The following is a 17,254-nucleotide window of genomic DNA, read 5'->3' as shown; positions in this document are numbered from 1 at the left end:
TGAGATGGGCCAAAAGAGGGGGTGGGGAGGTAGTATTAGTAGTAATAGTAGCAGAGAATACACAAAGGAAGTAGGTGCAGTGAAAACAGAGAGGGGGTAAAAACGGATATTCGTCACACACACACACACACACGCGCGCACCACGCATCCGCTAGTCGCTAAAGAATTGCGCTGAAGAGCGCAAGGGCCCAGGACAAGTCGAGAAGAAATGAGAAAATCAGCGCCCCAATAGCATAATGAGAAGCAACAAAGGCAAAGGGATTGTACGTGGGGGGGAGGGGGGAGGGGGGGGGGACACACTCCCCCCTTACAGAAAGCCTATCCATTTGAGAGTTCATACTCGCTCTACAAGGACGGCGGCGAGTGCGTCAGTGGTGGAGGGCATCGCCGGAAGTACGCATTCTCCCCCTCGTCCTCTTCATCGTCCTCGTACCACTCCCCTTCTTCGTCTTCTTCCTCGTAATAGTGGAAGTAACCCTCTTCGTCGTAGTACCCGTACTCGCACTCCTCGTCCTCCTCGTCTGCGCTGTAGTCGCCGCCGTCCGCGGTTGCGGCATTAGCGCCGCTACATGTGTACGGCTGCGACGTGGCTGAAAAGCGAGGCTTGACATAATGCGGGCTGTTGAGAGGCGCTGGGCTCCGCCTGGAGACAACGCCAGGCAGCACGGGGCCGCTGTAGTGATGGGGAAATGCGCCAGGACTAAGCCGGAGAGGAGAGCCGGGAGGGCGACGAGAAAAGAGTGCCGCGGCGGGCGGCACGCTGGCGTTGTGGCGGCCAAAATGTGATGCGGCAGACGACGGGAGGTGTCGACAAACAGATTCACCACCTATGGGAGCGCTGCTGGAAAATGCTTGTAACCCTTGAGACGGTGAGGGGTGCTGCTGTTGCGGTGGTGGCAGCCGACTCGCCTCATCGGCATGGGCTGACGGCGCCAGCACGGTCAGCTGGCCGCGCACAAGAGACGCTGTAACGCCAAGAACCTCACGCACATGTTGCACCATCCCCAGTGGACCCCAGCGTATTTTTGACCCTGAACTAGCAGACGCGGCCGCGCTGCGTTTCGTGTCTGGACCCAGTGGTGCTGAAGTCAGGACTGATGCACTTGAGTTCTCCACCCTCGCTACCTGCTCATGCGATGACTGCTCCGCCACCTTGTAACCGCCCTTCTCCGCACCGTTCAGACTGGGTCCAGTGGTGCCAGCCACCCCACTGACGTGGCGGTGCCACCCTTGAGTGTGCGTCCCTTGTGACTTGAAGAAACGCATTGGCGATTGACGCTCGGCCGATGGGGGCGGCGGCGGACTCTTAGGACTAGCCCCAAGGCAGCAGAGTTGACGCAGCGAAATCGGGCTTGGCGGCTCGTCGGGACCGTGCACAACGCTGAACAAACGTGTCCTGGCTGCCGGCTGGGGAAGCGGCAACGCGCCATGAATCGGCAACGGTGGAAGGAAGACCCGAGGGCCATTCGCGGAAGAGTGCACGTAGCCTGGCAGACTCGCCGCGCTCACGGCGCTGCAAGTGCCGTCCAACACACTGGCCGGGAGGGCCATTGAGCTACAACAGCTGTGAGCATGGAAACCGGAGAATTCAATGAAGGGGGAAGTGAAGGACGGCGCATCACTTGGCACTGCTGCACCCGTGAAACATCGCAAGTTCGCAACGCTGCTAACAGCACATGGGCCTGTCAGCAGCGAGCTGCTCGCCATACGTACGTGCGAGAAGCTGCACGGGGCAGCCATTGAAGATAAGGAGGTCCCCACCGTCTCCTCCTCGCCCTCTAGCACCGCGCTAGATAAACCTGCTGTGCAACTCTCCTCGAGCATCGCGCTCATCTTGGTGTGCCCCCAGTGCTCTGCAGCTGTGAAGCCACTTTTGAAAAGTGGTTTCGATGAGCTGGAAACTTGGCCAGGTGTCGTGCTTGAGCTGGTTCCTAGCACATAACTGTTGAGTGGTGTCATCAAGTCGCGGCGCAGCGCCCGCACCTCCATCCACGTCAGCCACTGCTCCACCTCGGACTCCTTCAGGAGCAGATCGAAGTCGACGAGGTACAAAAAGTCGAGCTCCAGCTTCGTCATCTCGGCCAGCGGGATGCCAGAAGATCGGGCAAAACGGGCGTTCAAGCGGGAGGAGCTGTGCTCATCGTACACCTTAGCGGCAACGAGAATGGCGGTGGTGGTGAGGCGGTACCAGTTGGCGCGTGTGATACTCAAAAACTCGGAGGCGCACAGCACGGTGATGCGCGCAAGGTAAGCTAGACCAGCTATGAACACCATCGGTGCCATCTTGCCATGATGACGGCCCAGGGCAGCTAGCAACGCCGGCACAGTCTCCTCCACCGCTACGCTTTTCTCCGGCTCCACCTGGCAAGCCGGCTCAGTAGACTTGAAGAAACCTGTGCGTGAATGCAACGACGAGGGCGGCGGTGGCGGCGGAAACGGTAGGGAAGCGTGGCGCTGATGTACTCCTGCATCGCCACTGTGTTTGCTGCGGTGTACCTCATGGCTGTTGTGTAGTGAGCCTGGGGAGCACAGCGGGTACCCAGGAATTATGCAGCTGGCTGTTCCCCTGGAAGCTACGCCGTCTGGCGAGGACGTGACGGTGCTACGCGGAGAATTGAAGGAATGTGTGCTGGTGGTAAGGTCGCCATTCTTTTCACCGCGGATGAGCTGCCGCTGACTGTCCCTCAAAGCCCCTGGCGCGTTGGCGACGCGGCGTTCGCATTCGACCACCAGCTCCTCGAGCGCCGCCTCATAAAAGGTGGCAAAACGCTCCATCGAGAAGGCGTCGACTGCAGCCAACGAGTGCGCCTGCTCTGCAGACCGCCGCGCCGCCTCTCGCTCAGTAAATGCTGGCATTCCCAGCGAGCTGCCCGCGCGCGAGGAAGGCAGACTATACAGCTGGCGCACCCCCATCGGATCATCCCCAGAGGGAACGTGAGAAGCCCCACCAGCAGACGAGGATAGATCGCTTCGAGAGCAGCTTGAGCGAAGCGGAGGCCCGGCAATCGTATTTCGAAGAACTGTAGCCTGCATGGCCATGGATGTAAAGGACCTCTGATCGCTTGAGGCTTTGAGTGTGTTTAATGCAAGCTTGCCTGGCCCATTCTTCACAGTCTTCAGAGGTGATGAGCACATTGTGGGAGCAGCATGAGCGGCGGACACGGCACGCGAGTCATCCGTGAATGCGCTCGGCGATTCAGAAGCGGCAGTTGGCGGCACAGAGGAGACACTGCACACCACAGCTGGATCGGTCGCGGGGAGCAACGACGGCTCACGTACGGAAGAGCTAGCACAGAACGAGTGGAGCGCTACACCACTCCCGCATCCACTGTTCATGGTGCTAAAGTCCTCTGTGCCATCCGTGTCGTGCTTTCCCATTTTCCCCGTATCCATGGGAGCACCGACCAAAGAACCCCCGCAGCAATCGACCGTGTCATCAGGCGGGTCCGCAGAATCGATGACGCCATGTCGCTGGCCTCCGTAACGACGGAACGGCAACACGGGATGTGGATTAGATGACGCATCTTTATCAATACACAGCCCCCACTCGTCCGAACTGATCGACTGCGCACGCGGCTTGCTGGGCTGCCTTTCAGCATCCGCGGCTCGCGACGCCGTTTGAACCTCCATCTCTGCTGTGTTGAGGAGAGACCAACAAAAAAAAAATGAAGACTATGCGTGCGTCTCTCCCCCTCTCTCTGTACGTTTGTACGTACACAGGCAGACCGACACAGACAGCAGAGCAAATGTGTGGTAACGAATACTGCTAGTGTAATGAAACGGGGAGAAAGAGAGAGGGAGGCAGGCAGGGGAGAGGGGAGGGGAGGGGGGGAAGAGCTTTTGGAGCCGACAACGAGGTGCAACTACACGACGCCTATACACACGGAGAAAAAAACGAAACAAATACACGTGAGAAGAAAGGAGCAAGAGAAACAGAGAATTCACAGTGTGCCGCTCGAGGCACAAGTGCAGTTTTCCTCGCCTCTCTTTTGAACAAAAAAAAAGGGGGCGTGAGAAGAGAGAGGTGGACAGAGACTGCACACACCGGCAGCAACCGGGTCCACAAAAATACGGTGCAACACTGTGGGTCTTGTGTGTCGAGAAGATATGCAGCTGCAACAACCAGAAAAGCACAAGACAACAAAAAAAAACAAGAGGAACTGCAGCCGTGACCCCCTAGCAAACGGCAAATGAGATAAAAGATGGGTAGAGAAGTGGGAAAGAGTGGGGCCAACGAAGGAGCGAGCGAGCAACAACAGAGATATATGAGGGTACCACCAACCAGATAAGACGACACACCGTGCAAAATGGTCGAGCAAAGAAAAAAAAACGAAAAGTGAAGAATGAAAAAAGGGGGTGAACCAGCACACAGACACACACACAGAGAAGAGAAAAAAGTAAGTAGGCACCAAAAAAAAAGAGGGGGAAAAGAGAGTACAGCTCAACGAGATGGGGGAAAAAAATGGAGGGCGTGAGAGTTGAGACGGACAAAAAAGACCACGACCACAAAAAAAAGGGAAGGGAAACGGGGAGAAGGGAGAGAAGGGAGAGAGAAACGACTCTACAGGGTAAATAATAAAGAAAGATCGCCCACAGCACCACACACGGAAAAGTACGGTGAGGCAGAGAAAACAGTGAAGCTCGAGAAACGAAAACGATGATCACCACCAGAACAAGAAGACATCAAACAGGGCAGTAGACGCGGCGACTCGGGAAGGGGGGGGGGTAAAAGAAAGACGGAGAAAAAAAAAACAATAGATGGCAAATAGAACACAAAGTCACTATGTCCCCAAGATATACTTACAGATATTAAAACATTTACATAGATATATGTAGATACGTATATAGATGCATATAGATTGATATATCTATGTACGCACGTGTGTATATTTTTGTAGATACATCTATATATCTATACACGCAGGGGGTATAGGGCGTATGTAAATGATGTCGCGTCAGTTCCCCCTCTTTTTTCCCGCTCAGAAGGAAGCTGATGTGTGTAGACTTGAAAGTGGCTGTAGTTTGTGTGTGGGGGTGGGTGGGTGGGTGTAGGTGGAGGGCAAGGGTGAGAAGGGAGAAGGAGAGGGAAATGGGGGAGTGTTTTTTTTTCGTGTGTGCGAAAGCTTAAACAATGAAGTAAATAGAAGGGGACGAGAGAAGAGGAGGCCACGAAAGCGTGAAGCACCACAGATACCGTACCACAAAAAAACGTACTCAGCAAAACTAGGGCGTTACACACGCATTCAGGGAGCATACAAGCAACGAAAAGAGAGGGTCGAGCGGGTGAAGGGAAAAAACGGGGGATTATCACGCGATTTTGATGCAGTACGTTGTGTGGGAAAATGAAAAAAAAATCAAAAGACACTCAGCCAGTGGGGAGGGGTAGGGGGAGGAGAGGAGAGGTATTCGTGAAGAACAACGGATAATTCGTGTCCAAATACACACACACACGGGGGGGATGGATCAACGTCAAGGCAAGAGAAGCGTGTGTGTGTGTGTGTGTGTGTGCTTGCTGCTTATCTTTTTGTATTTCTTTGTGCCTCACCTTTCCTCAGATGCATGCATGCACTCCTTCTCACGTCTTCCTTTCCCTCTTGTTTTCAAGTTCTTTTCTTCTCTACCGAAAAGGAAGATGAAGGGTGAAAAGCAGCAAGAGGGTGGTGGGGGATTGGAGGCGTGACGCTAGCCGAGTGCGTTCGGGTGGTGGTGGTGGTGGTGGTGGTGGTGGTGGTGGTGATGGTGATGTGATGAGAATAAGGTGCGAGGAGAAGGTAGAATGGGGTGACGCACAATAGAAAAAAAGAGGTGTGTGTGTGTGTGTGTGTGTGAAGTGTGGTCTCAGAGCTGTACAGACGAGCACCCAAATACGCGCATACCCAAAGCATCGGCAACCATCGGTGACGAGCATAGAAGAGCGCTAAACCAAAGAAGGAGGGGTGCACCTTGGCCTCTCCGGAGAGTACGGTAACAAACCCACGATAACCTATGCGGGGGTGCTTCTACCCCTCGCCATCAGTGTGCGCCCAGCGCTCGCAGAAAGAAAAAAAAACAGAGAAATGCGCCACGTTTGGTCAGTGCGGATAGTCGTTTTCCCGTGTGCTCTCTCTCTCCCCATGTATATATTTGTGTATATGTATATATATATATATGTGTGTACCCTTCACCACCACCACCACCCCACACGCTCTTCTGTTTGCTCTATTTCAAGGGGAGGTAAAAGAAGGGAAGGGGGGGGGGACATGAGTTAGAAACAACGGAAGGACTAGAAATGATAGAAACCGAAAAAAGCGAATACAAAACTCAATACACAAACACACAAACACACACATGCTTACCGCAGCTACTCTCTCTCTCTTCGAGATACATATACGTTTCCCAAGGACAGAGACGGGAAAGTGCAGCCTTCTCCAGATGGGAGAAGGCGCGCCCGCATCTCCTTCTGTAGTGTCATACAATCCGCAACTCTCCCAACTGCTGTGAGAATCTGAAGCAAATAAATAGAGTAATATAAAGAGAAACTAAACACATGAGTCGAGACTCGGGTGTGCCATCGATAACATATGAGAGGCATGTGCTCGCAGTTGGGAGGGGGGGGGGGGGGAAGAGGGAGCGAGTTCACCCCTGCATGCACTCAGACAATGTCTACGTGAATATGCACTTACTCGTGCATCACCACCAGCACCACTAACCGTCAATAGTCGCTGAAACGGGTGGAGAGAGTCCAAGAAGCCAAGAGCGCAAAAAAAAAAAGAGAGCCAAAACGGTGGGGCAGTTAAAGTGTATGAAGCGAGAAGAGGACCAGTGGATGAAAGCACGCACACACACACACACACATAGACACACACACACACAGACACCGAAGAACCGGTGGCCCTCTCCGTATATCTGCCCAGACTTCGAGTACTGCAGAGACGTGAGTGACGTCAGCAGCGGTTCCAGCCAGTGCTTGACGCCCACGAAGGTGCTGTTGTCTTATTGGCGATCCTCTGCTCACTGCGAGGGAGATTCGGCGTCAACTACTCGTTCTCCCTGCACAATCGTAGCACCTCTCCTGGACCCAAGGGTTAATCCACATGGGGGGCAACGCTACCACCGACGGAGGTGACGCTCATAGAGTCCGCAGATACGAAAAAAAAAAGGGCCTCTGTCGCCCCTCAGGGGGTCTCGCCATTCGCGCTTTCACTCCCCAAGGAGACGCCTGCTTGTCCCGGCGCTAATTGACCACCTTGGATGGTGCGCGAGTGGAGGGGCCCGCCAAGGACTCGGGCGAGCCTGACTGACGCGTGACGGAGGGGGATGTGGACTCCGCCGATATACGGGTAATGCCGCCCAAGTTGACGGGTGCACTTGACTCGATCCTCTGCACGCGCTCAAGTAGGCTATTGCTGGTGCTTTCCAGAGCATCCATCCTTTGCTGGAGCTTGTGCATCGACGCGGACTGATCCTCCATGAAGTGCATCAGACGCGTCAGCACAGCATGCGTGTCATGGCAAGCTGTTGGCTGGGGGATGTTTTCTGCAAGCGAGCGCTGACACACGGACTGCACATGGTATATCGGCACACCCTCACTGCCGCCACGGCTCAGCGCCCGCGCAGACTCGCACGTATTTGACATGCTTACTGCGTTTTCAGTGAAGTACTCGGCCATCTCCGGCGTGCTCACCCCCACCTCCTCTACCCTGATAGATGCAACCCCAGCCATAGCGCGCTGATTTTGGTTTACATAAGGATTGCCACCTAAAACTACATCCGCTGCCGCACCCGGATAATCAGTTCGACTGCCCAACATCGGCGTGCGCCGCATGGAGTGGCGCGGCGTCGACTGTAGCGAAGAAAAGGGGGAGGAAACTTGAGACAGGCTCACTTGCACCATTTCTTCAACAGGCTCGCTGCGAATGGCCAGCGCAGCTGGCGGGCTATGGGTGACTGCACCGCTTACTCGCCGGTGTTGCTGAATCCGTGACGGGGTGAGGCGGCTGTTTCGGTAAGCCTCAGAGATCTCAGCTCGGGTCTCATCTTCATCTGCGCCCCCCGGACTGATCACGCCTTGGCGAAAACTATGGGAAGATGTGGACGTGGACATGATGGAACTGTGCCGGCGAGCGCGTGAAACCAACTTCGACCGTGTGGCAAAGCTAATTGAAGGGTCCACCGAGTGCAACTGCGGCGACAGGCTTCCACCAGCACGTCCTTGGACAACAGGATAATGAAGCTCCTCACCGTTATGGGTAGGGACGCTGATGAGACCCGCCGGTATCGTGGCAGAAAAGCTCCTCCGACGCTCATCATTGTTGCCGAGTTCGGGTGAAACGGCATGGTGACGCGATCCTGTCAAGGCTGACCCCGGAGCCTCCAGCGCCGAAAATACCCCCGTCATCGCCCTTCGCCCCGGAGTCTCGCAGTTAGCGCGGGGCATCGGGTGCCCTAAGTCGTACGGCGTACGGGTGTGGGAATCCTTTGTATGATCCGTGGAGACAGCCAACGTCCTTCGTGGCGCGCTCAAAACACCAATGAACAACCTTCCTGGCCCCCTCCCCTTACGCTTCACTAGACTTCCTTTGCCACAAATTCGCTAAGCGTAGATCTGGCTGTAGATTTTGTCGTGACCAAGATATGTTTGTATGTATGTATGCATATGTGTGCAGGGGATTGTGCATATAGAAAGCACGCACTAAACAATGGTGTTGCAGGTTTAACAAAAAAAAAAGTGAAGGTGAAAACGTAAAAATGGTGGTAATAAAAGTAGAAGTGGGGAATGACGGATGTTGATGCACTGGTACATATATATCTATATACACGCTCAGGCTTCAGTGTGGAGACACAAGCACAGACACAGACGCGTACACACACACACACAATTGCACTATCAGACGATTTTAAACAAGCTGGCTGAGGGGGACGCGTCCCACCGTGCCCACTGTCATCAGCTTATTCAATAACACCAGTTTCGTTTCTTTAATCGCCCCTTCTGCTGGTTCGACACGAGGGAAGAAAGAAGCGAGAGTGGCGGGGGAGTAGGTCAAAAGAGCAGGGGTGAAGAAGGCACAGCGAAAAGCATGCCAGCCCCGCTCGTCCACACTGTAGGCGATGGAATGGAGAAGTAATGGGTGCGTTACGAGGTGAGAGACTTCAATGAGATTCACTGGTGAACGGGGGGGGGGGAGGGGGGGAAGTAAAAAAAAAAGAAAAACGAAGGAAGAGTGGTGTAAGTCCACAACCCTATATGTATATATATGTATACATATATATATATATGTACCTCCCCCCCTCAGCACAAAGAGGCGTCGCAGTGGGTGTGGGTTGGGCGTATTCGCAACAATGTGATGATGTGAGAGCGATTGGGTGACAACAGTGTAAATTTGTTCAACGGGAAATCACGTACGCTGCGATGCAGGAGGTGCACGAACCAGAAGCACTAGTCAACGCAAAGACAATCGGAGATGTGGGGACACGCAACGCAGCTGAGACCAAAGGGAGGGTATAAAGGCGGAAGAGGGAAAGGAGAAAAAAAGGAGAGCGGTCGGTGTTAAATTTCTTCCTTGTTGTTGTTGTTCATTGCACTTACTGCAACTATCAAAGACACCCGACAGCAGAGGGATTAGCCTTACGGGGTAGGGACAAACGAGCACCAACGTCGGCTCGACTTGATGCCCATTCGCTTACACCTCCCCATGGAGCCCCGCCCCTCCCCCCGCCTACTGTCACTCCCTGACCTCCGTCTATGAGTGAATGCCACCAGAATTAGGCTATCTTCACTGTACTCCTTCCGTGGACTGAAGGTGTATGTATATCGGCTTCTCCTTCTTTGGCGTTGATGGTTTGGGCTGGCCCTTGTTTGTGTGCGCGTTCGGGGCTAACAAAGCAGCTTGGCTCGGTGCGGAAAAGATATCGAGGGGAGAGGATATGCGAGAGCCTCCCACTTGTCGTACTTGACCGCTGGCGACCTCTCCACCTGGAAACACAAACAAATCGATGACTAGACCGAGGCGAACAAAGATGCACATATGCGCTCATCACAGCGACGCGCGGTGGCGACAAGGGTCACGTGATTGGCACCTCGGCGACACTTTGCTTGGCGCAAATCGAACAGCATTCGTGCGTGAGTAAGTACGGCGCTGTGCATGTCGTCTGCATCTTCGGCAGCATGAGAAGATTTCGCGTGTCCCGTCGACGCCCCTGTATCCTTCTTCGATGCACTTGATGATCCTGACGTCGGCGACGGGCCAACTGCGGTGTGCTGGATGAGGTCTTGAAGCTCACTAACCGTAGGCGCCGCACACGGAGCTGAACCACTTCTCTCTGCTGGTACATCCACCGCCGCCACCACCGATACCCCAGCAAACTCGCCACCATCGCCAACCGACGTCGTCGTCGTCGCCGTATCGGCGCCTGACGCATTCTTCTCCTCCAGAAGTGGCGCCTTCATGATGCGATCGTAGTAGTCCCCAGTGGATAACAGACTTGCAGAAAGCGATAATTCATTGGCGTCGAAAGTTCGGTGAGTGGTTGCCTCCAGCTGCCGCAAGTACGCCGCCAGTGGGCCATCCTTATCATCACCCGAGTCCTCATCATTACCACCATCAGCCTTCGTGAAGGACTGAGAGTCTGACCCTCTGCTGTTGTTCTCGACAGGGTGAAGGTTGCGCTTGAGAAGTGCCTTGTAATTGGCCGTCACGAACACACCCACCTCCATGTCTTTTCGCGCTAATGCCTCCCCGCCCATGCTCTCCTCTTCAGCCCTCCGCTGCTGCTGCAGGCGCTTCAGAAGCGCTCTCTCCTTTTCTTCCCGGCGAAGGCTGAGTGCTGCGGCGATGGAGCTGCCGAACTTGCCGGTGTCAGGTGTGGTAGAGGACGCAGGAACGCTGCCACTCTTGAAGTGAGATGCCGACGTACCCGGAAGTTCGTTGGGCCACCGCGCAGTGCCGTTGCGCCGCCTGGCCACATCCAGCTCTGCCATACGGCGACGCTGCGCCAGAACGGAGAGCGATGCGCCACTGCCCGTGATGCCATCACTGCAGGTGAATGCCGGCTCAGTACTGTACGTCGCTCTCAGTGGTGGCGGTGGGCACGTTGGCAGCGTCCCCTCATCACTTGAGACCGACGAGGCTTTTGAGGAGGAGCTGCTGCTATCAAGATCGAAAAGCGACATGGGGTGCTCTGTGCCTTCTTTTGAGAGTGAATCGCAGCCCTACAGCAAGCCACCAACAGCTAAAAAAACTGAGAAAATAATGTATGTGTGGTTTCCTGAGTCTCGCGCATTCGGGAGGGAGGGAGGGAGTCGAAAAAGGGGATGATAAAAAGCTTGCAGGAAGATTAGGTCTATTGACGGGAAAAAGATATGCAGGCTACCCTGGAATGAGTCAGTATGAAGACGACTGGAGTCCTGCGCACAAGTTCCGAGTAATGCAACTGCAGGACAGCATCCGCTTGACAGTCGCGACTTGGTCACGACCATCACGACACGTCTTCGGACTGCACAGCACCCAGTGATCATCCTGGAAGAGGTCCTCTATACTTTCTTTCATGCATACAACCGCGTTCCCTTGAAGAATTCTCTATTCGCAGCATCACATCGTCTATGACCCTGCTCGACTTTCAGTTGACACCGTTTTTAAATCCCCGGAAAGGGGGAACGCTAACAGGGTGCACATATCTGGGGGTTGCGAGATAGGGTCATACCTACGAGGTGCAAGGAGTCATGCCCAACCGACAACACCGTGTTGCAAGTAGCGAAGAGGGGGAGGGGGGGAGAAGGGGAGAAGGGGAGAAGGGGACAGGGGGGGCAGGGCGTCTCGAAGAGGAGCAGTGCGTCACAGCAACTGCCAACGTACACGCAGCCACGCACACGTGCGCACCGCCGCCGCCGCCACCAGCAACTCAGAAGATATGTAATAGAAGGTAAATGTGCGTCATGCGGATCTGAAACACGGACCATATCAGCTTCATCTCGGTCGCTGGCAGCAGCACAGAACGAAGCAGCAACGAGGGGGGAGGGGGGCCTGCCTGGTGCACATACACGCACACACACATATGCTTTGTCTTTGCCAGTCAGCACCGCTCGGCATCACACAGGCACCGCAGCTGCAGCCGCCGCTCAGCGACACCGATACCCGCAAAGGCAGCAGTGGCGCAGAGGGGCGCAGCAGCAGCGACAGCACCGTGAAAACGTCAGTTGGTTAATTCTGCTCTTTTGGAAGATGAGAGGAGCGCTCTTCACGCATCATCAGCAAAGCTCACAAAGCGCACGCGTGAACACACACACACACACGAACAGCAAGCACTCCGCGTGGTTGAAGCGCCACACAGCAGCACCCTACAGGCGCGCACATATCTGGGGGTTGCGAGATAGGGTCATACCTACGAGGTGCAAGGAGTCATGCCCAACCGACAACACCGTGTTGCAAGTAGCGAAGAGGGGTGAGGGGGAGGGAAGAAGGGGAGAAGGGGACAGGGGGGGCAGGGCGTCTCGAAGAGGAGCAGTGCGTCACAGCAACTGCCAACGTACACGCAGCCACACACACGTGCGCACCGCCGCCGCCGCCACCAGCAACTCAGAAGATATGTAATAGAAGGTAAATGTGCGTCATGCGGATCTGAAACACGGACCATATCAGCTTCATCTCGGTCGCTGGCAGCAGCACAGAACGAAGCAGCAACGAGGGGGAGGGGGCCTGCCTGGTGCACGTACACACACACACACATATGCTTTGTCTTTGCCAGTCAGCACCGCTCGGCATCACACAGGCACCGCAGCTGCAGCCGCCGCTCAGCGACACCGATACCCGCAAAGGCAGCAGTGGCGCAGAGGGGCGCAGCAGCAGCGACAGCACCGTGAAAACGTCAGTTGGTTAATTCTGCTCTTTTGGAAGATGAGAGGAGCGCTCTTCACGCATCATCAGCAAAGCTCACAAAGCGCACGCGTGAACACACACACACACACGAACAGCAAGCACTCCGCGTGGTTGAAGCGCCACACAGCAGCACCCTACAGGCGCGCACATATCTGGGGGTTGCGAGATAGGGTCATACCTACGAGGTGCAAGGAGTCATGCCCAACCGACAACACCGTGTTGCAAGTAGCGAAGAGGGGTGAGGGGGAGGGAAGAAGGGGAGAAGGGGACAGGGGGAGGCAGGGCGTCTCGAAGAGGAGCAGTGCGTCACAGCAACTGCCAACGTACACGCAGCCACACACACGTGCGCACCGCCGCCGCCGCCACCAGCAACTCAGAAGATATGTAATAGAAGGTAAATGTGCGTCATGCGGATCTGAAACACGGACCATATCAGCTTCATCTCGGTCGCTGGCAGCAGCACAGAACGAAGCAGCAACGAGGGGGGGGGGGCCTGCCTGGTGCACATACACGCACACACACATATGCTTTGTCTTTGCCAGTCAGCACCGCTCGGCATCACACAGGCACCGCAGCTGCAGCCGCCGCTCAGCGACACCGATACCCGCAAAGGCAGCAGTGGCGCAGAGGGGCGCAGCAGCAGCGACAGCACCGTGAAAACGTCAGTTGGTTAATTCTGCTCTTTTGGAAGATGAGAGGAGCGCTCTTCACGCATCATCAGCAAAGCTCACAAAGCGCACGCGTGAACACACACACACACACGAACAGCAAGCACTCCGCGTGGTTGAAGCGCCACACAGCAGCACCCTACAGGCGCGCACAAATCTGGGGGTTGCGAGATAGGGTCATACCTACGAGGTGCAAGGAGTCATGCCCAACCGACAACACCGTGTTGCAAGTAGCGAAGAGGGGTGAGGGGGAGGGAAGAAGGGGAGAAGGGGACAGGGGGAGGCAGGGCGTCTCGAAGAGGAGCAGTGCGTCACAGCAACTGCCAACGTACACGCAGCCACACACACGTGCGCACCGCCGCCGCCGCCACCAGCAACTCAGAAGATATGTAATAGAAGGTAAATGTGCGTCATGCGGATCTGAAACACGGACCATATCAGCTTCATCTCGGTCGCTGGCAGCAGCACAGAACGAAGCAGCAACGAGGGGGGAGGGGGCCTGCCTGGTGCACATACACGCACACACACATATGCTTTGTCTTTGCCAGTCAGCACCGCTCGGCATCACACAGGCACCGCAGCTGCAGCCGCCGCTCAGCGACACCGATACCCGCAAAGGCAGCAGTGGCGCAGAGGGGCGCAGCAGCAGCGACAGCACCGTGAAAACGTCAGTTGGTTAATTCTGCTCTTTTGGAAGATGAGAGGAGCGCTCTTCACGCATCATCAGCAAAGCTCACAAAGCGCACGCGTGAACACACACACACACACGAACAGCAAGCACTCCGCGTGGTTGAAGCGCCACACAGCAGCACCCTACAGGCGCGCACATATCTGGGGGTTGCGAGATAGGGTCATACCTACGAGGTGCAAGGAGTCATGCCCAACCGACAACACCGTGTTGCAAGTAGCGAAGAGGGGTGAGGGGGAGGGGAGAAGGGGAGAAGGGGACAGGGGGGAGGCAGGGCGTCTCGAAGAGGAGCAGTGCGTCACAGCAACTGCCAACGTACACGCAGCCACACACACGTGCGCACCGCCGCCGCCGCCACCAGCAACTCAGAAGATATGTAATAGAAGGTAAATGTGCGTCATGCGGATCTGAAACACGGACCATATCAGCTTCATCTCGGTCGCTGGCAGCAGCACAGAACGAAGCAGCAACGAGGGGGGGAGGGGGGCCTGCCTGGTGCACGTACACACACACACACATATGCTTTGTCTTTGCCAGTCAGCACCGCTCGGCATCACACAGGCACCGCAGCTGCAGCCGCCGCTCAGCGACACCGATACCCGCAAAGGCAGCAGTGGCGCAGAGGGGCGCAGCAGCAGCGACAGCACCGTGAAAACGTCAGTTGGTTAATTCTGCTCTTTTGGAAGATGAGAGGAGCGCTCTTCACGCATCATCAGCAAAGCTCACAAAGCGCACGCGTGAACACACACACACACACGAACAGCAAGCACTCCGCGTGGTTGAAGCGCCACACAGCAGCACCCTACAGGCGCGCACATATCTGGGGGTTGCGAGATAGGGTCATACCTACGAGGTGCAAGGAGTCATGCCCAACCGACAACACCGTGTTGCAAGTAGCGAAGAGGGGTGAGGGGGAGGGGAGAAGGGGAGAAGGGGACAGGGGGGAGGCAGGGCGTCTCGAAGAGGAGCAGTGCGTCACAGCAACTGCCAACGTACACGCAGCCACACACACGTGCGCACCGCCGCCGCCGCCACCAGCAACTCAGAAGATATGTAATAGAAGGTAAATGTGCGTCATGCGGATCTGAAACACGGACCATATCAGCTTCATCTCGGTCGCTGGCAGCAGCACAGAACGAAGCAGCAACGAGGGGGGAGGGGGGCCTGCCTGGTGCACATACACGCACACACACATATGCTTTGTCTTTGCCAGTCAGCACCGCTCGGCATCACACAGGCACCGCAGCTGCAGCCGCCGCTCAGCGACACCGATACCCGCAAAGGCAGCAGTGGCGCAGAGGGGCGCAGCAGCAGCGACAGCACCGTGAAAACGTCAGTTGGTTAATTCTGCTCTTTTGGAAGATGAGAGGAGCGCTCTTCACGCATCATCAGCAAAGCTCACAAAGCGCACGCGTGAACACACACACACACACGAACAGCAAGCACTCCGCGTGGTTGAAGCGCCACACAGCAGCACCCTACAGGCGCGCACAAATCTGGGGGTTGCGAGATAGGGTCATACCTACGAGGTGCAAGGAGTCATGCCCAACCGACAACACCGTGTTGCAAGTAGCGAAGAGGGGTGAGGGGGAGGGGAGAAGGGGAGAAGGGGACAGGGGGGAGGCAGGGCGTCTCGAAGAGGAGCAGTGCGTCACAGCAACTGCCAACGTACACGCAGCCACACACACGTGCGCACCGCCGCCGCCGCCACCAGCAACTCAGAAGATATGTAATAGAAGGTAAATGTGCGTCATGCGGATCTGAAACACGGACCATATCAGCTTCATCTCGGTCGCTGGCAGCAGCACAGAACGAAGCAGCAACGAGGGGGAGGGGGCCTGCCTGGTGCACGTACACACACACACACATATGCTTTGTCTTTGCCAGTCAGCACCGCTCGGCATCACACAGGCACCGCAGCTGCAGCCGCCGCTCAGCGACACCGATACCCGCAAAGGCAGCAGTGGCGCAGAGGGGCGCAGCAGCAGCGACAGCACCGTGAAAACGTCAGTTGGTTAATTCTGCTCTTTTGGAAGATGAGAGGAGCGCTCTTCACGCATCATCAGCAAAGCTCACAAAGCGCACGCGTGAACACACACACACACACGAACAGCAAGCACTCCGCGTGGTTGAAGCGCCACACAGCAGCACCCTACAGGCGCGCACATATCTGGGGGTTGCGAGATAGGGTCATACCTACGAGGTGCAAGGAGTCATGCCCAACCGACAACACCGTGTTGCAAGTAGCGAAGAGGGGTGAGGGGGAGGGAAGAAGGGGAGAAGGGGACAGGGGGGAGGCAGGGCGTCTCGAAGAGGAGCAGTGCGTCACAGCAACTGCCAACGTACACGCAGCCACACACACGTGCGCACCGCCGCCGCCGCCACCAGCAACTCAGAAGATATGTAATAGAAGGTAAATGTGCGTCATGCGGATCTGAAACACGGACCATATCAGCTTCATCTCGGTCGCTGGCAGCAGCACAGAACGAAGCAGCAACGAGGGGGAGGGGGCCTGCCTGGTGCACGTACACACACACACACATATGCTTTGTCTTTGCCAGTCAGCACCGCTCGGCATCACACAGGCACCGCAGCTGCAGCCGCCGCTCAGCGACACCGATACCCGCAAAGGCAGCAGTGGCGCAGAGGGGCGCAGCAGCAGCGACAGCACCGTGAAAACGTCAGTTGGTTAATTCTGCTCTTTTGGAAGATGAGAGGAGCGCTCTTCACGCATCATCAGCAAAGCTCACAAAGCGCACGCGTGAACACACACACACACACGAACAGCAAGCACTCCGCGTGGTTGAAGCGCCACACAGCAGCACCCTACAGGCGCGCACATATCTGGGGGTTGCGAGATAGGGTCATACCTACGAGGTGCAAGGAGTCATGCCCAACCGACAACACCGTGTTGCAAGTAGCGAAGAGGGGTGAGGGGGAGGGAAGAAGGGGAGAAGGGGACAGGGGGGGGCAGGGCGTCTCGAAGAGGAGCAGTGCGTCACAGCAACTGCCAACGTACACGCAGCCACACACACGTGCGCACCGCC

At 56.0% G+C, this 17,254-nt stretch overlaps 3 protein-coding genes across 3 annotated transcripts; all 3 read right to left on the bottom strand.

Moving 5' to 3' along the window:
* Positions 1–345: 345 nt before the first annotated feature.
* JKF63_02092 (uncharacterized protein) lies at positions 346–3,630 on the bottom strand (the record flags this gene model as incomplete). Its single annotated transcript, XM_067898134.1, has 1 exon — positions 346–3,630. The coding sequence occupies one exon, from the start codon at positions 3,628–3,630 to the stop codon at positions 346–348; it is 3,285 nt and encodes a 1,094-aa protein (XP_067754291.1).
* Positions 3,631–7,213: 3,583 nt separating this feature from the next.
* On the bottom strand, positions 7,214–8,416 carry JKF63_02091 (uncharacterized protein; the record flags this gene model as incomplete). The annotated part of the gene is made up of 1 exon (XM_067898133.1): positions 7,214–8,416. One exon carries the CDS (start codon positions 8,414–8,416, stop codon positions 7,214–7,216), a length of 1,203 nt encoding a protein of 400 aa, XP_067754290.1.
* A 1,560-nt stretch (positions 8,417–9,976) lies between these two features.
* JKF63_02090 (uncharacterized protein) lies at positions 9,977–11,149 on the bottom strand (the record flags this gene model as incomplete). The annotated part of the gene is made up of 1 exon (XM_067898132.1): positions 9,977–11,149. One exon carries the CDS (start codon positions 11,147–11,149, stop codon positions 9,977–9,979), a length of 1,173 nt encoding a protein of 390 aa, XP_067754289.1.
* Between the last annotated feature and the right edge of the window lie 6,105 nt (positions 11,150–17,254).

Source organism: Porcisia hertigi, chromosome 33 (assembly GCF_017918235.1).
Source record: "Porcisia hertigi strain C119 chromosome 33, whole genome shotgun sequence".
In the NCBI taxonomy this organism is placed as follows: Eukaryota; Euglenozoa; class Kinetoplastea; order Trypanosomatida; family Trypanosomatidae; genus Porcisia; species Porcisia hertigi.
Note: the sequence above shows the minus strand (reverse complement) of the source record. Positions and strands in the feature narration are given on the sequence as shown.